General features: G+C 36.6%; 1 protein-coding gene across 1 annotated transcript in view; it reads left to right on the forward strand.

The window, feature by feature from the left end:
- The window catches only part of IFIH1 (interferon induced with helicase C domain 1), a 55,606-nt gene extending 28,538 nt beyond the window's left edge, over nucleotides 1–27,068 (forward strand). The window contains exons 5-16 of the mRNA XM_061436696.1: nucleotides 3,096–3,313; nucleotides 10,920–11,130; nucleotides 12,161–12,378; nucleotides 13,526–13,642; nucleotides 15,633–15,756; nucleotides 16,309–16,578; nucleotides 17,829–18,088; nucleotides 20,500–20,649; nucleotides 22,149–22,310; nucleotides 25,689–25,879; nucleotides 26,366–26,459; nucleotides 26,560–27,068. Coding sequence (XP_061292680.1) covers nucleotides 3,096–3,313; nucleotides 10,920–11,130; nucleotides 12,161–12,378; nucleotides 13,526–13,642; nucleotides 15,633–15,756; nucleotides 16,309–16,578; nucleotides 17,829–18,088; nucleotides 20,500–20,649; nucleotides 22,149–22,310; nucleotides 25,689–25,879; nucleotides 26,366–26,459; nucleotides 26,560–26,739 — 2,195 coding nt within the window. The 3' untranslated portion in view covers nucleotides 26,740–27,068. The remainder of the gene's footprint in view (nucleotides 1–3,095; nucleotides 3,314–10,919; nucleotides 11,131–12,160; nucleotides 12,379–13,525; nucleotides 13,643–15,632; nucleotides 15,757–16,308; nucleotides 16,579–17,828; nucleotides 18,089–20,499; nucleotides 20,650–22,148; nucleotides 22,311–25,688; nucleotides 25,880–26,365; nucleotides 26,460–26,559) is intronic.
- The last annotated feature ends 725 nt before the right edge of the window (nucleotides 27,069–27,793 follow it).

The raw sequence follows: 27,793 nt of genomic DNA on the forward strand, positions 1-27,793 counted from the left end.
TTTCTGAAGTTGACATCAAAGGGACCCTATTCCACATGCCCTTTGTCCACGTTTAGAGGTTACATTATGAGGCATAAGAATCATGGATGTGACATTATATTCTTTCATAGTATTATTATGCCATAGTAAAGCATAATTAGTGGTACTTTTGATGTTTAAATATTTTAATTATACTGTGAGAGGCTTTTTTGTTTTTCTGTTCCTCAGTCTCAGAGGGATATACTGCTTCTTGCAAAGTGGCAATGTTTTTGGCAATGCACATTGGCCTGATATGTAGAAAGTGTTTCCTTACTATTTTGAGGTAATATCTATTAATATTTGTCCAGCTGGAATGGTATATTTTTCTGAGGTTACGTACTATAGGTAAAGGAATACTTTGTCATTTTCAAACACATGCAGTGACAGACCTTTTCTCTCCAAGAATAACTCAGCTGTCAAAAATCAATGTGAGAATGAAATTTGCCACATGGTGCCGTTTCAATAGAATGTTATTATTTAAGCCTTATTTGATTTCATTTTTTGACCATTTGTATGGTATAGTATAATTTTAAGGTCTTTGATAAATACTTGTTGTAGAGGATGGGCACAATATTATTCAAAGCCTGTGCATATTTTAAATACCATTTTCGTTATTGCATTTAATTAATTTTGCTTTTTCAAAGAGAGCCAAAAAGAAGTAAACAACAAACAAACAAAACCCAAACATTTTTTTTTTTTTATAAAGGAAATTGGCTCCTGGCTCCCTGACACCAGCCCAATTCTCTCCTTCTGGTGACAGAGAAGAGAAAATTCTCTTTTCATTGCGTATGTGGATATATTCTTTCATTCCTGTGTCAGAGGATGTGATAAGGCAAGAATCAGGCTGAATATTTAGCACTCACCCAGCTCTTTTTCTTTGGATGCTATCCTCACAATGAATCCAACTCTGATTTTTTCCATATTCACTCTGTGCCTCTCTTTTAAACTTGAGGCTACCAATCAAGTTTCCTAGAATTGACTCAAAAAAATATGGATGATATTGAGCTATCTGGGCTTCCCAGGTGGAGCTAGTGGTAAAGAACCCCCTCTGCCAGTGCAGAAGACACAAGAGACATGGTTTAAATCCCTTGGTCAGGAAGATCATCTGGAGTAGGAAGTGACAACCCACTCCAGTATTTTTGCCTAGAAAATTCCATGGACAGAGGAGCCTGGCGGTCTATAGTCCATGGGGTCGCAGAGTCAGACACAACTGAGCACAGCACAATGATATTCTGAAGTCAACTTGAATCTTATGTAAATATAATAGAGGATGGGTTATTATAATTGCTATAGAGTTCAAAGACAAGCATGGAAAGAAAACTTGTCAATGTGTGTTTTTAAAAGCTGGTGATCTTGAATGAGTTCTTCCTGACAATCCTAATAAATGAATCAGCAGATGAGCCAATGATAACGTAAATGTATTGCATATATGTTTACTCATCCATACAGAAGGCAAATTTCCTGCCAGGTTAGTAGATGACTCTGACTAAGTGGTATTTGGTGTGAATTTTCCTACCTGTTCAGATAGTGCTATCACAGCAAGTTAAAACCCGGTTAAACAGAATCATCCAGTTGCTGAAATGGAACAATCAGCAACTTTTTTTGAAGTTAATGGGATTCTGTTAGTTTAATTTTATTGCATTCATTGATAAGAGACAGAATGCTTACTTCATGTGTAATGAAATACTGATAAGTGCTGTCATTTCATTTTTTTTTCTTGTGATTACATAAAGCAAAAGATGGGCTTTTAAATTGATACAATATTTATTTTACTGCATTCCACATGATAAGTTATACATTTTTAGATCTTTCCCCCTGACTAAAGAGTTGGACACGACTGAGCGACTGAACTGAACTGAACTGAATATAAATAAACTCGGTCACTTCTAAAAAATGTATATTTAAACCAAGACATATTATAATGATTTTATTCTAATGTTTATAAAATTAATGTATGTTAGCATGTATTTTATCAGTATTTTAAATGTAGAGATCTACTCTAGCTGAAAATATTTTTAATGTATTGTGCTTCGAGTTTCAGGAAAACATGAATATGTGGAGACATACCTATAAGAAAGTGATAAAAATCACATTCAAAGCTAAATAGAAAAATTAGTCACAATCCAGTTATGAACCAACAAAATTGTTTTTCATCTTTCACTGCACATTTAGAGATTGAAGGCTAGCATGGAAAAGGCTAGCACCTTTTCCCTAAATACAGCTTCTATTTAATCTGGTTGCCTTAAATGGCAAAAATTGGATTGGGGGAACCATTTTTAGGTATTTGAGATAGATGATCTACAGACAGAAGATAGATAGATAGATAGATATGCTTTTTGGTGTTTGGTTTGTCAGGTAAAGTTTTTCACATGAAGGAAAGCAGCATCAGCTTTAATATTTCTTCGCAATAAAAAGTGAGGGGGAATATAGAAAAAGGAGTCCTACTTTCCCTGTCCCTCTTGATTTGTTGGTGAAAGAGAACTGGGTGTGGTAGAATGGTTCCACAAAGAAATGGCAAGTCTGAGGCATTAAGAATCATTAACTGCCAAGCCTGCACCACAGTCATTTCCACTTGGCTTTGCCCACTCTCTGAAAAGACTTCTCTGTGTTGCCACCTCCTAATCCTCCATCCTATTAATCCCTTCCCTCTCCATTCCCATGCCTTAGGCCACTTCTAGAGTCCTTGGGCTGTGTCCTGCAAACACAGACAGCTGACACCCATTTGGTACAGAAAACAGAAAATGGATTGGTTTGGACCCCATATGAAAGGAGATTTAAGCTGCAAGGGGCCCATGTTCCATTTCAGGCTTCCTCAGTTCAGTTCAGTTCAGTTGCTCAGTCATGTCTGACTCTTTGCGACCCCATGAATCACAGCACGCCAGGCCTCCCTGTCCATCACCAACTCCCGGAGTTCACTCAAACTCATGTCCATCGAGTCGGCGATGCCATCCAGCCATCTCATCCTCTGTTGTCCCCTTTTCCTCCTGCCCCCAATCCCTCCCAGCATCAGAGTCTTTTCCAGCCTTAGTTATTTTGTTGTCTGTTTCCTTAATTTTCTTCCTTGTAACCTCCTTCAGATGATGAGAATGTGGCTCAAAGAGCATCCCCCGAGCCAGAGCTGAATCTCAGGCCTTACCAGCTGGAAGTGGCCCAGCCTGCCCTGGAGGGGAAGAACATCATTATATGCCTCCCTACAGGGAGTGGGAAAACCAGAGTGGCCGTTTACATTGCCAAGGATCACTTGGACAAGAAAAAAGCATCTGAACATGGAAAAGTTATGGTTCTCGTCAATAAGGTATTCAGACAGTACATAAATAAAACATGCTTTATTTTCATATTATTTTTTTCTGAAGCATTTGTATAGTGATGTTTGTAACAATGGATCACACAGATTTAACTAGGAAAAATGTCAAAATGAGCAATTTATTTTAAATCTTTGTTTTTTCAGTTCTCTCTAATATCTAAATTATTAGCCATTAAAGTAGACTTTTTTTTCCTATTAAACCAGAACATTAAATCAAAAATCTGTAACCAATGTATTGTTGTTCAGTTGCTCAGTCATGTCTGATTCTTTGCGACCCCATGGACTGCAGGACGCCAGGCATCCCTGTTCATCACCAACTTCCGGAGCTGGCTCAAACTCTTGTCCATTGAGTTGATGATGCCATCTCGTCCTCTATCATCCCCTCCTCCTCCTCCTGCTTTCTATCTTTCCCAGCATCAAGATCTTTTCCAATGAGGCAGCTCTTTGCATCAAGTGGCCAAAGTATTGGAGCTTCAGCTTCAACAGTAGTCCTTCCAATGAATATTTGGTGTTGATTTCTTTTAGGATTGACTGGTTTGATCTCCTTGCTGTCCAAGGGACTCTCAAGAGTCTTCTCTAACACTACAATTCAAAAGTATCAGTTCCTTGGCATTCAGCCGTTTTTATTGTCCAGCTCTCACATCTGTACATGACTACTGGAAAAACCGTAACTTTGACTATACAGACCTTTGTAGGCAGAGTAATGTCTCTGTTTTTAATAATGTCTCTAATTTATACTGATGTATAAAGAATATGTTTACCAGGATTTTCTTTATGGTGAACTAGTACTGACTTATCATTGCATTTGGACATAAATGACCTCAAAATATGACTGGACTCTAGGCTTAAACACTGTGTTCTAGAGTCTCTTTAGCCACCATGCATGAGTGTGTGCGTGCTAAGTCGCTTCAGTCATGTTGAACCTGTGTCTCTTGTGTCTTCTGCATTGGCAGGCGGGTTTTTACCACTAGCATCACCTGGGCTGCCACCTGGGAAGCCCTTTTTAACCACTGACCCTCAGTCAAAAGTGGCAAGTGCTCTTTGAATATATATAATTTGAAAATGAAGAGAAAATTAAGTGAATATTTGACTAATTTATATCAAGTTTAATAGAGAAATAATTTTCAAATAGTTTATATATATGTAAAAAATATATATATATACACATATATCATTCAGTGCAACTGAGGATTTGCTTTAATATTTTTATCTTAGGATTTTTAAAGTTTATCTTCATAAACAGGTATAAGTCTCCATTTTAAACAAAGTCTAGTTGAACTTTATTCATATATATCAGAGTTTATTAATTTATAAGTTTGTAATTGGGGAAATTAATTTTTACCATTTTATGGAGTAAAGTTGAGTACAGTTTCCATGACCAAAAACAATCTTTTTCCCATTATGAATGGTGACTGGATTCTCATTTGCTCCTTTACAGAAAATATAATTACGGACTGTATGTGTAACTTTCCTCTATTTTTTGGATTTCTATCATGCTGAAAGTTTTAGTTGTAGTCTGCTTTTCAGTATTAGAGAAATGTATTCAGAATCCATGATCTTAATGATTTCTATCAGGTAACTCCAACAGCATTTTGTATATACACCCTAAGCCTAAATACTGTTCCTTCATACTTACACGCCCACTGTTAGAACAGTTTGTGAGTGTGTGTGTGGTGATGGTGATAACATTAGAATTTTTTCCCATGGCTCTTCATATATTTTCCTTATTAAGGATATTATCTTTTGGAATAAAACAAATCTAGGTGTAAATACTATTTCTACCTACCAGTAATTTGATCTTGGGCAAATTATGAACTTCTCTCACTTTAATTTCCTCATCTGTAAAGTGAGTAAAATAATACTATTCTATACAAAGTTGGAAGTTTAACTGAGATAATCTATTTAAAGTCTAAGAGTGACTCAGTGAATATTAGTTCCTTCTTCCCTTCCTTCCTCCTCACCTTAACAACTAATAAATTGCAATTCCTTAACCAATGAATAAGGTCTTAAGTGCCAGGTCCAGAGAAAAGAACAAAATTAATTGGATTTGAAATGACTTAAACTGTTGCTCTTGATACCATCTGAACATTCTTCCATTTCCTCAAGCTCATTCCCTTCATTTACTCTCCCAAAGATCTCTCCTTCCCTTGTCTGTCTCTCTGTTGGTTATATTACCTCCTCCAAAGCATGTAACCTCAAAACCTAGAAGTTACTTTTGATTCATCAGCTTCCTTTACTTCCTTTATCCAGCATCACAGACTACTAGAGTTGAAAGAAGCCTGTAAGATCTGGTTTTCATTTATTGCCAAGTGGTTCTCTCACCTCTGCTGAGTAACTTTTAATATCAAGAAGGTCCTGCTTCTAACAAAAGAGCTCAATCCATTCTTTGAACAACTGACACTGTTAGAAAGACATACCTGTATTCATCAAAATCTGTTTCTTTGTAATCCACACTCATTGCTTAGCATTCTTTCCTCTGTAATATACAGAGTAAGCTAAATCCTAATTTTTCTGCCTTATGATAGCCCTTCACAAAGAAAAGACATCAAGCATCATATGACTCCAGAGGGATTTTTCTTTTAGTTTCCTGTGATAAATCCTTCCAGTTCTCTTATATGTTCTTAATAAGACCCTGTTAAAACACAGTGTTTAGGGTTGGACAAAATACTGTAGATACAGTCAGTACAGAATACAGGAAAGATGAGATGTAACGTGTGATCCATGACCGGGTTTGCCTTTTGTCACCAACGCTGGCACCCACAGACTCATCTGAAGTTTTCCATAACCTGAGAAGTCTCAGCTTATTTTCATTTGAAGATCTGTTAAACTAGACCTCTCTTAAGTTATTTTTGGAGGTTAATTCTGAGCCTGCATGCAGACACTTAGGTTTACATTTATGTTTTTCATATTATTAATCTTGATTGATCTTTTCAAGTCTCATATTTTTGTGTGTATCTCATGCACCTTCCTTTTTGTATAACTCCTCATCCTCTCAATGCTGTATTCTGGCTGTGAATCTTTCATCCCGTTGGATCAAGGTGATACTTATGAATTCACATTTGCACCCATGTTTAAATGTGAAATTATCCTCATTAATTATTCATATCCATTGCTCTGTAGACATGTAAGGCCATGGGTCCAATTTCTGATCTGCTTCCCTCTTGTTTTTCCCTAGGAATTACTGGACATCTCTCCACAAGATCTTCCCTAATAATCGTTAATTTATTATCCCATTGCTTTGAATTCTAAAGTAATTTAATTCTTTTAATTGAATCAGATAATCTCTGACCCAGTAAGTCAACATAACCTGCTTTCTGTATTTGGCCCAATGGCAAGGCATTAATATTATAACTCTTGATCTAGAAAGGAGAAATCCTGTTTCCTAATACCATTTACTTTTGTCTCCCTTTCTCTATCCTTTCCAAAGTTATCGCCTTCAGATGCAGGGAGAAATGAAAACACCACCTGTGTTCCCAGACTTTCTATTTCCTATCTAGGACTTCAACATCATGAGAGAGAAATCCCAGGTTCCTAGATGCTATAATACAGCCCCATATGATTCAGCAGAAGTGGGTAGCATTTGGGTTTGATTAGTCTTGGCAGGCACTCTGTCACATCTCAGGAAAAGGCTCCAAGAGGACCACACACCTCCCAATTAGCCATGTCAGGCTTGCATCTGGCTCTCTTTGTGTCCTTCAGGAGGAAGTCAATGCCACCCAAAGTGAGTCTCAGGATTTCCAACACCTGCCACCTCCTGTGACAACGTCTTTTTATTCTGTAGACCAAAATATCCTGCTTCTTTGGAATATCTCAGCCCATCCTTTATGGGCAGAACCTCAGGTTTCTATGCCACTCCAGACCATAGTGGTGGTGGCTTAGTCTCTACGTCATGTCTGACTCTTGCAACCCCTTGGACTGTAGCCTACCAGGCTCTCTGTCCATGGGATTTCCCAGGCAAGAATACTGGAGTGGGTTGCCATTTCCTTCTCTACTCCATCGTATGGAGATTCTTAAATGATTCAGCAGCATGAGAGTATTTAAAGACAAATCAAACGCAGAGCCTGCCCTCAAGGAATCTATGGTCTAGGAAATGAGAGCTGTGTATTAATATAATAATGACTATTGTGTTGCACTTTACATCCTCCCATTGAAATCACACAGCTCTTCTTTTTAGTAACCATAAATATCACCATTTTAGCAATCAGGAAACCAAGGCTTTGGGCTTTAATTGGCCTGTCAGGAGTCATCTGCAGCAGAGCTGAGACTTGAACCCTTTTCTTCCGAAGGGAACTGGTCCTCTCTTCTACCATTATCTACTACTAGACTAAAAAGATGGTGAAATACCAGGGAAGTTTTCTGAGTACTGGCACTATGTCAGCCTCTATTTCATTTATTTTTCATAACACTTCCATCACAGGTTGATATTTTCCTGACTTTGTTAATTGGAGATAGAGATGATTAAGTGACTTGTCCAAGGTCACACAATAAGCAAGTAGTTGAAGTATTTGTTTTCAGAGCTCACTTTCTCTCCTCTGGAGCATGCAGTCTCCACTACATTTAATCTTCTTTTACTTCCTCAGAATCTCTTTTGCTGACTTCCTTCTTAGATTATTTCCTCTGTCTTGTATAAGTAGAATGAAAAGAATAGTCCTATAAAACTGAATCAGAAATGACTTTGTGGAAGAAAAAGAAGAGCTGTGGTTCTCTTTTAAAAATTTTTTGAAAAAACTTAAATGTCATATTGGAAGCTTCATAAAGTACAGGCTTCAAGACTCTGTCCTAAATATGGTCAGTGTCTAGATTCAGTAGTTCTTGAGTGGGGCTTGGGAGTCTGTGTTCTCCAAATCTCTCAATTGATTTTGTGACAGACAGGCAAGAGATCTCATTTTGGAGGGAGAAAAACGACTAAGTGAAATTTTCTCTTTCAACCCTGTGTTATATTCTTTCACTTACCAAACTTTGTTATTTATTCACTTTGTTTCCTTGGAATTCATGGGCTCCGTTTAGCCCCTTTTCCCCTCCTACATTCACTCTTAGAAGCCCTCATCATTTCTACTAAATAATAAAACAAAGAAGTGTTCTTCCTTGGTTCTTTCCAGCTAAGAGGGTCAGCCAGCCCTTATTTTTCACATAAACAGAGTTCATCTCAAAATTTTAAAAATGAATAGCACATACCTTACAGACCACTATAAGATAACCACTGATCACATTATCAGATAACTGCATGAGGAGAAGTGTAATGTTCATTCATTGATGTTTGCCCTTGAAACTCTTTCTGCCAACTTTATTTGCCACACTGTACATTCCTGGGCTTCCACTGTACAGCTTCTCCTAGGATATAACCTTCAAGATGGCCTGGTTCAGAAAGATCTCTTGGAGAAGGAAATGGCAATCCACTCCAGTATTCTTGCCTGGGAAATCCCATGGACAGAGGGGCCTGGAGGGCCACAGTCCATGAGTTTGCTAATAGATGGATACAACTTAGCAACTAAACAACAGGGCCCGGTTATTCCTTTCCCTAGTAATAGAGCTATTCTAAATGACTGTGATGTGAGAGCCTTGAGGTGTCAACTCAGTCACCTTCAGGGGTCACTACAACATACAAAGACTCAACTCCTTTGTTCTCTACTGAGCAATAAAACCTTAACACTTTGACCAAGTTCAGCTGTTACCGAGGCTGGACGTTTCTAAATGTAAAGTAAGGTAGAATGCAGAGTAATGACCTCATTGGGCATTGTGAATGCAGGACTGAAGATTGACAGCACTCCTCCAATTCAGCACTAGGCTCAGGGGCAAAACAGTACCAGACTTGCAGGTCTCACTTCTCAGACAAGGGATTGAACCTGGGCCAGGGCAGTGAAAGCCAGAATCCTAATCGTTAGGTCACCTGGGAACTCCCATAAGTTTGTTTTCTGTGTCTGTGAGTCTGTTTCTACTTTGTAAATTCATTTGTATTTTAGATTACATTAGATTACATTTAGTTCATTTATATATTTTTTAGTTTACACATATATTGTTGTTCAGTCACTAAGTCATGTCCAATCTCAATGCCATGCTCCTCTGTCCTCCACTATATTCTGGAGTTTGTTCAAACTCATGTCCATTGAGTCAGTGATGCTGTCTAATCATCTCATCCTCTGTTGCCCCCTTCTCCTCCTGCCCTCAGTCTTTCCCAGCATCAAGGTCTTTTCCAATGAGTCTTTATATCAGGTGGCCAAAGTATTGGAACTTCAGCTTCATCATCAGTCCTTCCAATGAATATCCAGGGTTGGTTTCCTTTAGGATTGACTGATTTGGTCTCCTTGCAGTCTAACAGACTCTCAAGAATCTTCTCCAGCATCACAATTTGAAAGCATCAGTTCTTCAGCGCTCAACCTCATGTATGGTCCTACTCTCACAACTGTACATGACTACTGGAAAAAGCATAGCTTTGACTAAATGGACCTCTCTCAGGAAAGTGATGTTTCTGCTTTTTAATATGCTGTCAAGTTTTGTCATAGTTTTTCTTCCAAGGAGAGATTACATGTATAAGTTATATGATATTTTTCTTTTTGACTTAGTTCACTTGGTAAGATAAACTCTATGTCCATCCATGTTGTCTCATGTGGCATTATTGCATTCTTTTTTGTGGCTGAGTAATATTCTATTATATGTGTGTGTATATATATATAGATATAGATATAGATATAAAACATCTTTTTTATGCATTCATATGTTGATGGACATTTAGGTTGCTTCCGTGTCTTGTCTATTGTAAATTGTGCTGCTATGAACACCGAGATTCATGTATCTTTTCAAATTAGGGTTTTCATCTTTTCTGGATATATGCCCAGAAGTAGGATTGTTGAATCATTAGTAACTCAATTTTTATTTTTTTAAGGGACTTGCTATTTCGTTCTTTTTCAGCCACCAAAGCTGGTCTAGCAGTCCATCCCTTCAACTCCACCTGTTCTCCTAGACAATATCTTACCTTCTTACCTTTGGTTTTCTGCATCCTCCAATTCCTTAGGCAGGTTGCCTCTGGCTTGATCCCCCAACAACTCTATAGCCCATAAGGGTCCTATGAACTGTTATATTGAATTTAAAATACTTTTGGTGTTCATAGCCCTTTATAGCTTGACTTTGTTCTAAAAATTCAAATTTTGTTTCTTATTCAGGCTTAATTTCAGTTTATCTCTTCACTAACCCACGGTTCACAAGATTAAAATTTTTTCTAAACCCTTCCAAAATGGAAGTTACTTCTTCCGTTTTGCTGTCACTTTCTTTGTTTCCATGGGAGAATTATCACATTGTGTTGTGATCATTTGTTTTCTTTTCTTGAGTCTTGATCCATGTGCTCAGCTAGAAAGAGTTCCTGAGAGTTGTCAGCTATACCTTAAACATCTTTGTGTTCCAGACACAATGTCTACACCTAATGAAAAGACACTGAATAAATGCTTATTGACGTGTGGATGGATGAAATGATGGATAGGCTGTCACATCTAATTAACTTAAAATGCAAACATTTCTGTTAATACTTGGCACATAGTAGGCCTTTGATTAATACTTTTTGTTTGACAATGCTTTCTCTTTCTTTTTAACTTTGGCATTTTTAAAGGTACCGTTAGTTGAACAGCTCTTCCGCAAAGAGTTCAAACCATTTTTGAAGAAATGGTATCATGTTACTAGATTAAGTGGTGATACCCAATTGAAAATAACATTTCCAGAAGTTGTCAAGTCTCATGATGTTATTATCAGTACAGCTCAAATCCTTGAAAACTCCCTTTTAAACTCAGAAGAAGGTGAAGATGATGGTATAGAGTTGTCAGGTTGGTTGAAATGTTTATTTTTGTAAAATAGTATTAATATTGATAGTAGTAACAGGGACTGTATTAGTTAAATAAGTTTTTAAAGGTTGATTAAATATTTAAATGTTTATTATTTTTATGTTTTATCAATTTTTAATTGAAGTGTAGTTGATTTACAATGTTGTATTGATTTCTCTTGTATTGCAAAATGATTCATTTATACATATATACATTATTTTTTAATATTCATCTCCATTATTGTTTATCATAGGATATTGAATATAACTCTCTTCTACAACCTTGTTGTTTATCTATTCTACATATAAAAGCTTACATCTGCTAACCCCACTCTCCCACTCCATAATTTTGATTTAGATTGTCTTCCATTGCTTAAGTTTTCATTAAAAACCTTCTTCCTTGGGGAAGCAAACAAAAAGTGGGATATCAGCATCAGTATATCATTATTAAATCAAACAGTTACTGGACTTCCAATTTACTCAGTATTTCTAAGTACCAACAAGTTCTTTTTAAGTTTTAGTGGATCCTGTTAGATATGCCCTCTTCTCTGTAGAATAAATACAGTCCTTTCTATTTTGTGGGGGATGGGAAGAAAAGGTAGGAGCAAGGTAGGGAAGGAAGTATATAAAATCATAATAATTAAATGCAATGTTGAATTAAGGTAAAATTATTCCTTTTTAAATAATGTTTTTCATTTGATAGAATGAAGATAAAATTCTCCAACTTTAAACATTTTATTAAAGAATGAAAATGTAATTCTAAGAGTTTTGGGGAGTAAGTCAGGATTTGATCCATCCCATAACATTTTTTAGATCTATAAATTTTCTGAGACTCATCTATTAAATGGGGATAATAACAGGGATAGTTTCATGATTAATATGCACAAACATCTGTATATACAGGTGGCTAGGATAATGTACATTTCCCTTTAAAAAGTGAGAGATACTTGGCTGCTAAGTTTACTAACTTAAAGGTACTTTTTCACTATATTTTGCCAATATGGACAAATAAACCATTTTAATTTCCTTTTAAGACTTTTCTCTCATCATTATTGATGAATGCCATCACACCAACAAAGAAGCGGTCTATAACAACATCATGAGGCGTTATTTGAAACAGAAGTTGAAAAACAATAAACTTAAGAAAGAAAACAAACCAGTGATTCCCTTACCTCAGATAGTGGGACTAACAGCTTCACCAGGTGTTGGAGGAGCCAAAAAGCAAGCCAAAGCCGAAGAACACATTTTAAAAGTAAGTCATTAACTTTATGCATGAGTCAAAAAACCAAAGTTAGAGCAAATGCCAGTGCTTCTCGGTTAAGATTAAGTCCAAGTGCTGTGGAATGCATGAAGGATGGTATTCCATGCTCATGAGTTAAAAGAAATCTATACGCTTTGAAGTGAATAGACTCAGTCTTGTTCAAAGCAGTAAGTGCTTTAGTAAATTACTGTGACAGAGAACAATATCAAAAAAATTATGGAGAGCAAACTTAGTGAAAAATTGGGACAAATTAAATACCTGCCTTTAAATATCTATCCCTAATTGTCAAACTTAATGATCTATTCATAGAAGTATGCATAAACTGTGAAAGTTTCTAATTTTCATACATACTCTATGCATTTCAAAATTGCATGTTTTGTTCTGTGCCTTTTTGTTGTTGTTGTTCTGTGTGATACTCAGGTTCCAGGTAATTCAAATTATATGGGAAATGGAGTTATGAGAATCTTAATTAAAAACATATTTCTTGTCCGCTGCCCCAAAATGGTAACAACACATATAGTACTATTGTTGATCTCAAGCACTGAAAGAATTCAGAGTAATTCACATAAGATGTTCACACGAAGGCATTGTATTTGCATTTTAAGTCCCTTATTTTTAAGTTGAAGTTGGTAAAAAGGATATAGAGTAGATAAATCACAATTATTTTTCCCAACATATTATCTATTACTAGAATTAAGGACTATCTCCAATCGAAATCCAGGTACATGGGCTTTGTCTGCTCCTACCTTTGTACTGTCCTCTTTTATGTGTAGAAGAAAGTGGTAATATGATCCGTGGATGTCAAGGTGACCCATAAATGCCTTGTGTAATACGGTTAGCTTATAAACATTCTCTTCGCATCTCTGCAATTTTCTGTACTCTCTCCATGTTACTTTTTCCATCTGGAAAAATGGAATTTAAGAAATGAAAAGAAATACTTTTTCTGGAATTTTCTACCAACTTGATTGTTCTGTTTTTACTCTACCAGGATGAATGTTACTGGTTGGACCCACAGTGAAGCAGTACTAAAATACTGTGTTTAGCAAATCACGCTACATATTTCTCACACAAGAAAAAATTCTACATTGAATCAATTGAAAAGGAATAGTATTTGAATATTGAAGTGTCTCTTTTTCAGATATGTGCCAATCTTGATGCAGTTACCATTAAAACCGTGAAACAAAATATTAATCTACTTAAAGAGCAAATAAAGGAGCCATGCAAAAAGTTTGTAATTGCAGATGATACCAAAAAAGTATGTGCTTAAATTTTTATATTTATTTTATTGATGATACTATATTCAACTGAAAGATGCAAAGATTATCTTACACTGACACTCTGAATAATATTATTTTAAATTTTTGCAGAAAAGTTTGTTTTATTCTTTTTTATTGATATTAGGCAGCAAAACACTGCTGTGAATTCTTAATCTTTTAGTTTTCTAGTTTGTATAAAGAGTAGCTTAGTACTTTGTTTACTAAGTATCAGTTGTGGTGGGAGAGAAAGGATAAGGGTGGGGAAGGTTGTAAAGCTAAACTAGAGATATTACCATAGTTTCTTTTATTCGTTTTACTTTTCTGAATTGATTTTCCCAACATTGAACAGAGCCATTTTTGACTACCAGATTTCAGTTGGCAATGATAACAGGTATACCACCTAATTGACATATTTGGTTTCTTAGGAAAATACTTACAGTAAAGAAGTGAAACATTTACTTTAAATATTAAAGTGTTTTTGTTATGAATATCTTATTACAAAAATCAACCTGAGTCAGTGTGAACATTGTGACTAGAACATTATGTCAGTACTTTCTTTTGTAAACTATAAAAAGCACCATAAATTTTAGCTGTGTGTCCTTAATAGTAAGTGTAATCTTTGCAAATCCACCTCATAAGAATGTTGAGTTATGAAATATGCATAATAGATAATATTGTGTTTGAAATATAGGCACCAAACTAATGTTAGCAACCGATCTCCATAGGTCATTCTTTTCTGGAAATTTTGAAAAATAGAACTGTCTGTTCCAGCTGAACTAGCATATTTGACTGAACTTGATTTTTCTTCACTTTTTTCATTCAGTTTTATTCAATAAGTTTAAATGCATGTTTCTAATCATAATCATTAAAACTAATCCTCAGCATCCTCAAAGAATTTGCTACCCTATCTTTTAGCTTAATTAACTTATGCTGTGCTTAGTCGTTCAGTTGTGTCTGACTCTTTGCGACCCCATGGACTAGGCCTACCAGGCTCCTCTGTCCATGGAATTCTCCAGGCAAGAATACTGGCATGGGTTGCCATGCCCTCCTTCAGGTTCCTCCAACTTAATTAACTTTGGGTATACTTTTTACTGGGTTTCCCTGGTGGCTCAACTGGTAAGGAATCCACCTGCAGTGCTGGAGACCTGGGTTCACTCTCTGGGTTGGGAGGATTCCCTGGAGAAAGGATCGGCTACCCACCCCAGTGTTTTGGCCTGGAGAATTCCATGGACTGTATAGTCCACGGGGTCAAAAAGTGACGGACATGACTGAGTGACTTTCACTTCACATACTTTTTAATTGAAGTATTAATATAACGCACATACAGAAAGGTTCAAGTTCATAAGTGTGCAGATTTCTGAATCTTCATAAACTGAAAACACTTGTATAACCAAAATCCAGATCAAGGGACTTCCCTTGCAGTCCAGTGGTTAAGACTCCATCCTTCCAGTGCAGGAAGCGTGGGTTTGATCCCTAGTCAGGGAACTGAGGTCCCATATGCTAAGCAGTGTGGCCAAAAATAAAAAATGAAATCCCCATAGTATGTATTCTTCTATATCTGGCTTTTCTCAAAACTCTACCTTTTAAAATTTTATTTTGGTACAAATAATATTGAAACCAGTTCTTCACCAAGGAATGTTTTTTTAAACTAAGTTCAGGCTTTTTAAATAATTGGGATATTAATATGTATTTTTAAAATAGCTATTAGCATTTAAGATGTATAACATTCATTAATTTTATTTTTTAACTTTTAAATGGGAAATTCCAGCACAGATACCTGGTGTTGGTGTGGTGTGGCTTGAGGGTGGAGGTAAAATAGAAACTGAAAAAAAAATGAATGTATAAAGAGGTGATCAGAGTAACTTGTTACTTTGTCTAGACAATGAGTCTGAATCAAATTTATTATAACATATAAATTATTTTAATAAAGATAATGTTATTAATTCAATAATATAAACATGTAAGAATAAGTGTATCATTTATTTTTAGGATCCATTTAAAGATAAGCTGCTAGAAATAATGACAAAGATTCAAACATTTTGCCAAATTAATCCAATGTCAGATTTTGGAACTCAACCCTACGAACAATGGCTCATTCAAATGGAAAAAAAAGGTAATTTGGGTTTTAACATAACATTTGCTTTATCCCATGTTTATACCAAGATTCCAGGTCACATGTTCCCAAGCAAACTGAAAGCAAACATATTAGCAAATGGAATTTCTGTGTTCTAAGTAGTACAAGGATAAAATGTCCTGACTCCTTATCTAAGGAAAGAGGCACCAATTCATCCATTTTCTCTTAATCTCCAGAGTCTTTCACTTATTATATATTTAAAGTATTAAGATAAATATTAGCATCTCTGTTTCCACATGCAAACTTAACTAATGTGTTTTTCATGCTATTCCTCAGAGTCAGCAGGAATCAAGTGGTTTTTTTTGTTTTTTTTTTTGCTGATGCAGAATAGAAGTAGCAAGTCTAGGAGTCAGAAAACTTGCCCCCTTTTTGTGCTCATGGCACATTTTGAGCCTTAATTTGCTCATTTCGAAACCAAAGTGAAGCCTATTTTCAAGTCAGTATCATAAACATATTAACATATTCAAGTCCACAGCACACTTGGGGGAGTATTCTATCATTATTTCATTGTACATAACATATTTTTCATAGCTGCAAAAGAAGGAAATCGCAAAGATCGTGTTTGTGCAGAACATCTGAGGAAGTACAATGAGGCCCTACAAATTAATGATACAATCCGTATGATTGATGCATATAATCACCTTGAAACTTTCTACAATGACGAGAAAGAGAAGAAGTTTGCGGTCCTCCTAGGAGATGACAGTGATGAGAGTGCTGACAATGGTGATGATGACGTGGGTGATGGAAAACCACCTTTGAAGCTGCACGAGACAGATGACTTTCTCATATCTCTATTTTGGGGTAAGAATCAGTGTAACGTTTTTGCATGGTCTCATGCAGTTATGTCTTTGGCATGAACCCACTGCTTCTTAAGAACTCTCCAAAAAGTTCTCTTAAAATCTCTCATTTTGAAATAAGAAACTCCATTCATATTGGAGCTATTTCTAATTGATGGGGTTAACTAGCGATGAGCTGTATTATCTTAATTTATCATTTGGTCATCTGGCTTTATTATTAAGTTGACCACAATAAATTTATTTTAAAAACTAGCCTGATTATTGGATACAGCACAAGATTAACTATAGTTGAGCTTCTTAGTACTTCATTATATGAAGTCTTCCAGTTAGTTATTCACATATTTTATGAATTTAAGATAATTATTTCTTGCAAATCAAAACAGTAATAAGATGTCACCTCACACAGTCAGAATGGCCATCTACAAATAGCAAGTGCTAGAGTGTGGAGAAAAATGAGCCCTCCTGCACTGCTGATGGAAATGTAAATTTGTGGAGCCACTGTTGAGAACAGTATGGAGGCTCCTTAAAAAACTAAAAACAGAGTTACTGTATGATCCAGCAACCCTATTCCTGGGCATATATCCAGAGAGCACTCTAATTTGGAAAGATGCATGCATTCAAATGCTTATAGCAGCACTACTCACAATAGCCAAGACATGCATGCAACCTAAATGTACATCAGTAGATGAATGGATCATAAAGATGCTATACATCTATATCTATATTTATATCATCTCTATCTGTAGCTATACATGTACACAGACAATGGAAGATACTACTCAGCTATAAAAGAATGAAATAATGCCATTTGTAGTTACATGGGTGAACCTGGAGATTATCATACTAAATGAAGTAAGCCATTCAGAGAAAGACAAATAATTATCTGACATCACTTATATGTGGAAAGTCAAATATGATACAAACTTATTTATAAAACAGAAACAGATTCAGAGACATAGATAGGAAACTTATGGTTACCAAAGGGGAAAGGCAGAGGGAGAGGCATAAATTAAGAGTTTGGGATTAGCAGATACAAACTATAATCAATATATATAAAACAGATAAACAGCAAGGTCCTACTGTATAGCCCAGGGAACTGTGTTCAATATTTTGGAATAAGCCATAATGGAAAAGAATATTAAAAAATGTATATATATATTTCTGTATACTTTTCTGTATATCTGAAACTGACAGAACATTGTAAATCGAGTATACTTGAGTTAAAAAAGGAAATAAATGAATTCTTTCTTAAAGGAAATAAGAAAAAGTTGAAAAAACTAGCCCAAAACCCAGAACATGAAAATGAAAAGCTCATCAAATTGAGAAACACCATAATGGAACAATATTCAAGGACTGAAGGATCAGCACGAGGAATAATTTTCACAAAAACACGACAGAGTGCATATGCCCTTTCCCAGTGGATTATTGAAAACGAAAAATTTTCAGAAGTAGGAGTCAAAGCCCACCATCTTATTGGCGCTGGACACAGCAGCGAGTTCAAGCCCATGACACAGGTGAAAACTTCCTTTCGGATTTTTTGTTCTTATGCTGTCATTTCTTTTCACCTGTAGTCTTTTTTCATCAATCTTCTCACCAACCCACAAATACTTTAATCGAATGAAACAACTGTTCTTGAAAGAAAATGTGAGTTTAATAGCCATCAATATGTGGCATTTGAGAGGCTAAACTTTGTTCTAGGAATCACTTTCTCTATATTCTTGGAGGAACTTTCTATATTGGGTTTCTTTTGCAAAAATGCTTATTAACACTTAAACTTAGTAACAAAATGGGAAAACAGTCACAATATAATATCAAATGGAAAAATCAAATTTCCACAAAAATGTGTGCATTATAATTAGAACTTGTAAAATATGTTTGCATAGGATGAGATCTTTAAGGGAACTTGGGAAAATTAAGACATTTGATGTGATAGAGATTTGGGACCATGAGAGATTTTCTTTTCGAGTTTTGTTTTGTTTTGCTTTTAATTTATTATACTACTTATGTGAACAATAAAAAAAACTCTTGGAAGAAGGAAAAAAAGACACTTATAGAGATTATAAATACAGGTGAAACAGAAATGGCCTGTTAGTATAAAATGTCTTCTGAAGTCCTGAGTTTTTCTGGACAAAAGGACACTTTAGTTATTATGGTCATCATCATTTGGTCCATTGGAACAAACTGAATTTGTTTTAACATTTATTGAAAAGAAGTTGTTCTTCAAATTGTGCACCAAAACTCTTGGTATACTGTCTACTTATACTGGAGTTGCCTCTAAAGTTTATGCCAAAGAAAGCACTGTTTTCTTTAGGTAAGGAGTTTACATCCTTCTTTATGATGAGAGCTGCTTTACTTGATATGTTTTCCTCTTTGCCCTAGCTGCCAGGAAACTTATAGCAAAACTGAAGTTCATTCTCTCAGCTTCTGTTTTAATCCCTACAAGTGATACACCTATACTTTTTCACTTTTGATCCCATTTTTTAGTTTTTATTCTATTAGCTTTAGTGTTAAGACTTTGATTTTATGCGGCCTTGGCTCATCTTTGGAAAGAGATGGGTTACAAATGGCAAGTATGCATTCAAGCTACTTTTTGCTTATCCAGTTTTGACTAGGTAGCTGAATGCCAAAATATAGAACACACCCCCTTCCTCACTCCCCACATCCTCACCTGTAGACTGACTTGGACTTACTCATTGGAAGAGGAGTTAGGCATCTATGTAATATGATGTGGGGGTCTGACACTGAGTCTGAAATTCTCACTATTAAAGTTAGTCCTTTGAATGAAGGCAAAACATCTAAAATCCAAGGATCTGTCAAGTTTGTATCAATAGTGGGCATGAGTGCAAGAAGGAAAAATTATCAGAGAAGACTGGAGAGGGATCTTTCTGCAGGATTCTCCAGCAGTTAGAAGTCAAAAAGAAAGACATATGTCTTCTTGCCTCTGAAAAGAATTGGATGGGAATAGGAGAACATACAGTCTGTCTGACAGGTGTATTTTTGTTTAATATATGGAGGCAAAAGATAGGTAAACATACACCAAAGGCTACTGGATCAACAGCTTTGATAAGAATAGTTATGAAAATAAAACTCCACTGGCTACATCAATAGGATTATGATGTATACATAATCCTATTATCAATAGGATTATGCTCACCAGTTCCTCCTATGCAAGAGCAAAGGGAATATTTGATTCCTTTTCCTATGTTAACTTTCAAAATTCAGATTTTTAAAAATTTAAATATGTTTTAATTATGTTTTTAATAACCTATTCTTTCATTTTTATTGATATCATCCTTTGAACAGATAATATATTTACCTCTTTAACAATTAATAAGGTACAGGGCACACCAGTGTCCTTCAGTCTCCCAGCTCCTCTCCCTGGAGGCAACCAGTGCTTTCAGGTTCTGCCAGGAATACTTCATGTTTCTTTGCTTGAATGACTCTTAAAGTGACCAAATGCAAAATACAGTGTATATTTTTTCTCTGACTCAAAATTTGACTGTCTTTAAAAGTGTCACTGCATCTTATTCTCTGACTGTTGAAGATTCTGAAGTTAATGTAGTAAAAAGCAAAGCCTATTTTAGTTTCTCATTGCTGTATCCTCTTCTCAGCTGAGAGCATCTCCTCCTTTCTTCCGCCTAAGTCACCCATCAGTTTGTTTCCTTGGCACAAATGATGGCCTTCCCACCTCCAGACTGGAGGATGGAAATATTTTTGTTATTGTGCGGTAATCCCAGATTGGAAATCAAATGTTGCCTCACCATCATGTCTTTGTTCAATGCCAAAAACAGATGGCAGCAAATCCGTGTATGATCTAATCCTTTCATTTACACTGACCAGTTGCAATTTAGTATTTCTTCTCCTAATTAGAAGATTTTAATGTGTTTAGCAGTACAACATTTAATTTACTAAAATGTTTCTACAGAATGAACAAAAAGAAGTCATTAGTAAATTTCGCACGGGAAAAATAAATCTGCTTATCGCTACCACAGTGGCAGAAGAAGGTCTGGATATTAAAGAATGTAATATCGTTATCCGTTATGGTCTCGTCACTAATGAAATAGCCATGGTCCAGGTACATTCTGATACCTCAAATATGTTAATTTCTTATTTTATGCTCTTGTTTTGTTTTCTTTTAGTAAAACAGCACACACGAAATGGAAAGTGAAAGTTGCTCACTTGCATCCGACTCTTTGCAACCCCATGGACTCTACAGTCCATGGAATTATCCAGGCCAGAATACTGGAGTGGGTAGCCTTTCCCATCTCCAAGGATCTTCCAATTCAGGGATCGAACCCAGGTCTCCCGCATTGCAGGTGGATTCTTTACCAGCTGAGCCACAAGGGAAGCCCGTTTGTGTGTGTGTTTTGATTTCTTTTAGTAGAACAGCACACATAGTTTAAAAAATATATCTGTTTCCTACAAAAAGAGAAATCAACCAGATAATCAGAAAGCCACCAAATTAAGAAATACTTGGATTTCAGGAGTTGATGTGTTATTAATGCCTCACTACTCAGAATGAATTTTTCACGAGGGTGATAGCATTTATGGTGAGGTTCCTGGCCAAGGCCATAACATTTTTTGTTGCTCAAAATGTGCCTTAGTATTAACTCTTTATACAAAAGTGAAGGACTGTATTGGGCTTCCCTGGTAGCTCAGCTGGGTAAAAAATCCACCTGCAATGCAGGAGACCTGGGTTCGACCCCTTGGTTAGGAAGACCACTGGAGAAGGGCATGGCAACCCACTCTAGTATTCTTGCCTGGAGAATCCCCATGGACAGAGGAGACTGGAAGGCTACAGTCCATGGGATCACAAAGAGTCAGACACGACTGAATGACTAAGCACAGCACAGCATAGAAATGTACCACCACATTGAGTGTGTTTTCTTGGAACATTGAAGGTAGGTGCTAGAAACATAACGGCACTCACCTCAGCTCTGGTGTCAAAGTCAGAGAGGCCCTTCTCCCCATTTGTCCTCCCTACCGGGAAGGGGGGCAATTGGGCTCCCCCAGCCCAAATCACTGATGATGGTTTGCAGGGTTTGAGAAGGGTACTTGGAGAAAAGAAGGGCAGGACAGGATGGCCTTGTGTCATTGAGGCTTTTGAGGGCTGGTGTGGGCTTCCGTGGTGGCTCAGCAGTAAAGAACTCAACTGCCAATGCAGGAGATATAAGAGACACAGGTTCGATTCCTAGATTGGGAAGATTCCTTGGAGAAGGGCATGGCAACCTTCTCTAGTATTCTTGCCTGGAGGATCCCGTGGACAGAGGAGCCTGGCAGGCTACAGTTCATGGGGTCACAAAAACTTGGACACGACTGCAGTGACATAGCACCCATGCACCATGCATGTGGGAACCTAACCATCATCATTCTACAACATTGTTTTTCACTGAAGTGCATTTTGAGTTTCAAATAGCCAACTTATTAAGAAAATGGATAATAACTGACTTTACAGAGAATAGAGGAATCTTTTGATGATGGGATACTGAGCAGTGAATATCATTCCAGAACAAAAGCAGGTACATTCGCAGCAAAGCACAGCCCTTCACTGACTTGATTTCTTTCTGTTCTCAGGCCCGTGGTCGAGCCAGAGCTGATGAGAGCACCTATGTCCTGGTTGCCCAAAGCGGTTCAGGGGTTGTTGAACGTGAAACAGTTAATGATTTCCGAGAGAAAATGATGTATAAAGCTATAGACCGTGTTCAAAATATGAAACCAGAGGAGTATGCTCATAAGGTATTGTTTTGGGCCAACTCTGAATTTAGTTTTCACTTTTAAATGGCTGCCTGTGGTTGCCATGATATCTCTTTGTGGTTAAGCCTCTAGACAGAAATTGTGCTGAATTATAAGTTCCAGTTTGAAGCACTGTTCGGAGACCAGATTCACATACAAAGACTCAAGATCTGTGGTGGGCAGAAATCATCAGGGAACTGTTCTATAAAGTTTGGTAATATAAATTTAGATTTTCCTTGATCCAGAAAGTCTAGTGAAACTCAGTTATTCAATTCCACCTGGTCATTCTGGTCCCATCTAATCTGTACAGGCACAATTTTTTCATTTTAGAAATATTTGTGAAGTGCCTACTGCGTGTTAGGCAACGTTGTAAAAACAGTGAATGTCACCGCAAGCAACACAGATAGATCCCTCCTGCATGAAACTTGTATTTGAGCGAGTACATGGTGAGATTTGAGGGGGAGAAATAAAGAGAAATAAAGCAAGTAATACATGTATGGAGAGGAGAGCTGAAGCATTAGATCAAGACAATGTGAAACAAACATCTAATTGGGCACTTTAGGTTAGGTGTTTGGGAAAGGCCTCTCTAAGAGGGAGAGACATTGAGGCTAGCCCCGAGTGTTAAGAAAATAGATCATATACCATCTTGCTGCATCTCAGTTTACTAACATAGAATCATTTGAGTTGTGAGAGGAATGCAGCAAAGGAAGAATGTATTTCTACAATATTTCAGGAAATCCCCCATACCACTGAATTAAAGACTGTAACTACTATAATAGCAAACAATCCATTTAGAAGAAAATTCACACCCTTGCATATGGGTGTGAATGTTAGTTTCTTAACATTGGAATTGGCTCTACCCTAAATAGAGTTTCACGGAAGGGATGCTTTCAAATTGGTGTGCATTGCTATAACCAACTCCAAGGTTTCCTGGCCAGGTTTCTACACGAATTTATATTTTAAAACCCCTTTAAATATAAGGCAAACCAAACATTTTGTGGTGTCAAATCAAACATTTGTAGCCATATAATACCAGTGGAAAGTTAGCACTTTACATTTAAAGTACTAAATGAATAAATCACGTGGGATGTTTTTCAAAGATTGATGTTTCAAGACCAGTGTTTTGTATAAACTCTAGAACCATCTCTGGAGTTTATGAGTCACAGATAATCTCTAGAAAAGACACAGTTTCTTTGGGGGCCCCATGGACTATCTTTTTTACGTCTCCTTTGGCTAAGAGACCAACTCTCTTAGAATTGCTCCAGGTAGACAAACCCAGAGTAGGGATGGCAATGACACGAGGTATGTGTCAGCACTACTCTGTTCAAAACCCCATCACACATGGCCGCCAGGTCAAAACACTTCTTTCTACTGATTTAAGAATCCTTCTCAACATAACACTGGAGCAACCACTAATAAACAGTTTGAGTTGACATATAAGGGGAGGTCTATTTTCCATGTTATATACTGAGTTTATACATACCCCCAAGCTTCTTCAATCAAATCAGACTTGTAGGAGTAAGTTGAAGATACTAAACATTGTCCCTGGCTTGACCCAACAACATTTGCCACATTACATTTTAGTAGGAATTAGACTGATTATTATTGGAGAAGGAAATGGCACTCCACTCTAGTATTCTTGCCTGCAGAATTCCGTGGAGGAGACTAGCGTGCTACACTGCAGTCCATGAGGTTGCAAAGAGTTGGGCACGACTGAGCACGCACGCAGACTGATTATAGCTGTGCCTCCCATATATTTGTTATGATTTCTTTTCTTTTCTGGCCCTTTTAATTGTTTCATATCCTTTACTAGCTTAGAGTTATTCTTTTGGTTTCTGGTGTCCTGGTTACATATCCAAACACTGACCTTGGTTTTGTTTGCTTTTTCTTTCTGTTGCATTCATAGTTATTTCTTAATTGCCCATATGTATCTGTTCCTATGCCAAATCATCTTTTCACCAGCTCGCTGAACTGTAAATATCCTGCAAGAACAGCCTAATTAAACTTTTAAAGAACAGAATACTTCAATTCATTATATTGTTATAATTTACATAGGAAATTTGTCTTCATACTCATCTGATTAACTCGTATTATAGCCCACAGGTTCACTTGCAAGGTTTGTTCTCTTTTCTGTGCTAACTATGGCTGCCTTGAGTCAGGGTCTAAAACAGAGGTGAGAGCCAGAGAACTGGGCTATTCAGTTTTGTTCATCAGCACCGATAGTTTACTTTTCCTGAAAACTTCCCTTTGATTTTAAGGAAAACAATGGCTTCCTCCACAACTTAATATCAATTTGTCATCTTTGAGAGGTTTAGTTTGGAGGTAAATTATTTAAAAACTAGAATTGTCTACTGTGAAGTTGTATAGGTATGAGAACTGGCCAGTCTCTATCTCAAGTTTTATATCTCTCATAAACGATATTATTTCTGTTATGAACAAGTTTCTCCATTAGCCGCAGAATTGGGAATATAAAAATTTTAAGATTTTATTCTCTCATATAAAGACTGTGGGTAATCTAGACATACACAATAGCTCCATGATGTCATCAGGATGCCAAAATTCCTTTCTCTTCTCTGCCTTTTTACTATTTGGCTTCCACTCTCAAGGTCAAAGCTTTTAGAATTTCAGCTGCTGCATGTTCACTCTAAGAAGGAAGGAGGAGAAAGACGGAAAAGGCAACAGTGCCCATGCCAGCTACCTGATACTTAAAGATCCTTTCTGGAAATTTCATTCAACATATTATAGGCTTATGTCTTAAAGGCCACTGACTCATAAATGTAGTTATTTAGAGGTATATTTCCACTCAGAATAAAATTATAGTTCTGTTACTACAAAGAATGGAACCTAGGTGGGAAACTAGTATTTTCTGTCACAAATGTATAGAGGAGATAAAATAGTGACAAGTCTGGAAGTTACAGTATATGAAGAGAAATGAAAGAAACTGGAGGCTTCTCATGGATAAGAAATGACTAAGGGTGATGAAGTAAGAATGTTTAGTTCTTTAAAGAGACTTCATGTGGAAGAAAGAGTAGACTTATTTTATGAGATAAAATTAAAACCTATGGAGATGCGGATTAGAAGGAGTTTCTTTGTTTTTGCCTTTTTCCCTTTGTCTTTATTAAATATTGCCAAACATTTTCTCACAGTAGAGCATTTTAAAAAATGGAGTGGAGTATGTTTTGCACACTTAAGGATTCCACATTTCCATGATTGTAGGAGAAGACTCTATACTAAACACTTTGAGGACCATCACCTCATCACTTTTATTTTTAGACTAAAAGTCAAATGTATATTTTCATAACTATCTACGATCTTTGAATTCCAGGCAACTTACTTCATTGAAACTATGAAAAAAAAATCACATTGAATATTCTTTTGCAGATTTTGGAATTACAGATGCAAAGTATAATGGAAAAGAAAATGAAAACCAAGAGAAGTATTGCAAAGCAGTTCAAGGGCAAGCCATCATTAATAAATTTTCTGTGTAAAAACTGTGGTGTGCCAGCCTGCTCTGGAGAAGATATCCACGTAATTGAGAAGATGCACCATGTCAATATGACACCAGAGTTCAAGTAAGTCCAAGAGAAGACTTAAAGTCTTTAAGTTTCTTTATAAGGGATAAAGCAGTTTGTATTGTAAATGGTCTAACAAAATAGTACATATGAGATTCATTATTTTTCCAGAACTTCCCCTTCTTAGTCCCCAAATTATGAACCTTATTTCAAGTGTCCATTTTTCAAATATATACACAAGGGCAGGAAAGGAGAAGTGTAAGACCCAAAGCCATTTTCACCCAAACCAGATCAGTTTGTGAATGCTCATATTTATTTTCAACTTCTTGAGCATCTTAAGTCTAGTTAAAATAATCAACAGACATGAAGGAAGCCATAAAAAGCAACATACCGTGAGAGGTGTGTGCCAATGATTTGGCCGAAGGGATGAAGTGCAGAATGGTGCATGCATGTGGATGACTGGCAAGCCCAGTAGTGTGTGCCATAGGCTGTGTACTGGTCCTATATGAATTCTCAGGGATGATTCTGACTCCTTGATAATTTTAGGAAACTGTACTTGGTGAGAGGAAACAAAGCACTGCAAACAATGTGTGTTGATTATCAAACAAATGGCGAGATAATCTGCAATAAATGTGGCCAAGTAAGTAAATTGCTGTGGGCTTAATTTTACTTTGGCCAAAAGGAATTCTTAATTGAATGTGCATTTAATCTTTCCTCTCCCTCTCTCTTTTGTTTTCCAGGCTTGGGGAACGATGATGGTGCACAAAGGCTTAGATTTGCCTTGTCTCAAAATAAAGAATTTTGTAGTGGTTTTCCAAAATAATTTACCAAAGAAACAATACAAAAAGTGGGTAGAATTACCAATCACATTTCCTGATCTTAACTATTCAGAATATTGTTTGTTTAGTGATGAGGACTGACATTTGATTCAAGATTTCTTTTAAAAATATTATCAACTTGACATTTACATGATTTTTATTGTTTTCATCATACTACAGAACTTATGTGAACATTAATAAAAGTCAGTGCTTTACTCTGTATTGAGCTATATGAAAGAAGACAATATATTATGCTTTCAATTTCTACCTTATTGGTGGGCAGAGGTCAAAAATAAAAACCTCCCAGCAAAACCCTTTAGTGTGGAGCAGTATATTGCCGTGGGAAGGGTGTTCGAGTATAAATAAGGATCTAAGGTACTAATCTCAGTCCTGTCACTAAATTTCAGAATAAAATTAAGCAAATCAGTTCATCTTTCTGAACCAGTCTCCTTTTTGGTGAAATGGTAATAGTGCTATCTGCTTTTGCTTTTATTAGCTTTCTGTTGCTTCATAGGACTTCCCTGGTGGCTCAGGGGTAAAGAATCTGCCTGCCAATGCAGGAGACGGGGGTTTGATCCCTTGGTTAGGAAGATCCCCTGCAAAAGGAAATGGTAACTCACTCCAGTGTTCTTGCTTGGAAAATTCCATGAATAGAGGAGCCTGACAGGTTTCAGTCCATGGGTCACAAAACTGTAGGACATGACAGCAACTAAACAACAAGTGGCTTAAAACAACACCCATTTATTATTGCACATGCTCTGTAGCCCAGAGGCTGCTCGGCATCTCAGAAGTCTGAAAGTCAAGGTGTCAGTTGATGTTTTCACCTGGATACCCTGGAAGAAGAATCACTTCCAATCTTTTCAGGTTGTTGGCTGTCATTTTCTTGCAACTGAAGAATGGGATTGCTATTTTCTTGTTAGCTGTCTACTGGGGGCACTCTAAGCCCCAAGAGTCACTCTTATCATGTGGCCTGCTCATGGGGCCTTTCACAGCTACTTGCTTCTTCACGGCCAGCAAGAGACTCTCTCAAGTGTGCTAAAACAGTCTAACTATAGTCATGGGAATTTTAACTGTAATCCCATCATATTCACAAACTCTACCCATATTCAAGGTTAGGGGAATTTTCAGGGAATATATACCACTGGCAGAGATTTTG

The sequence above is a fragment of the Bos javanicus genome, chromosome 2, assembly GCF_032452875.1.
Source record: "Bos javanicus breed banteng chromosome 2, ARS-OSU_banteng_1.0, whole genome shotgun sequence".
NCBI classification, from domain to species: Eukaryota; Metazoa; Chordata; class Mammalia; order Artiodactyla; family Bovidae; genus Bos; species Bos javanicus.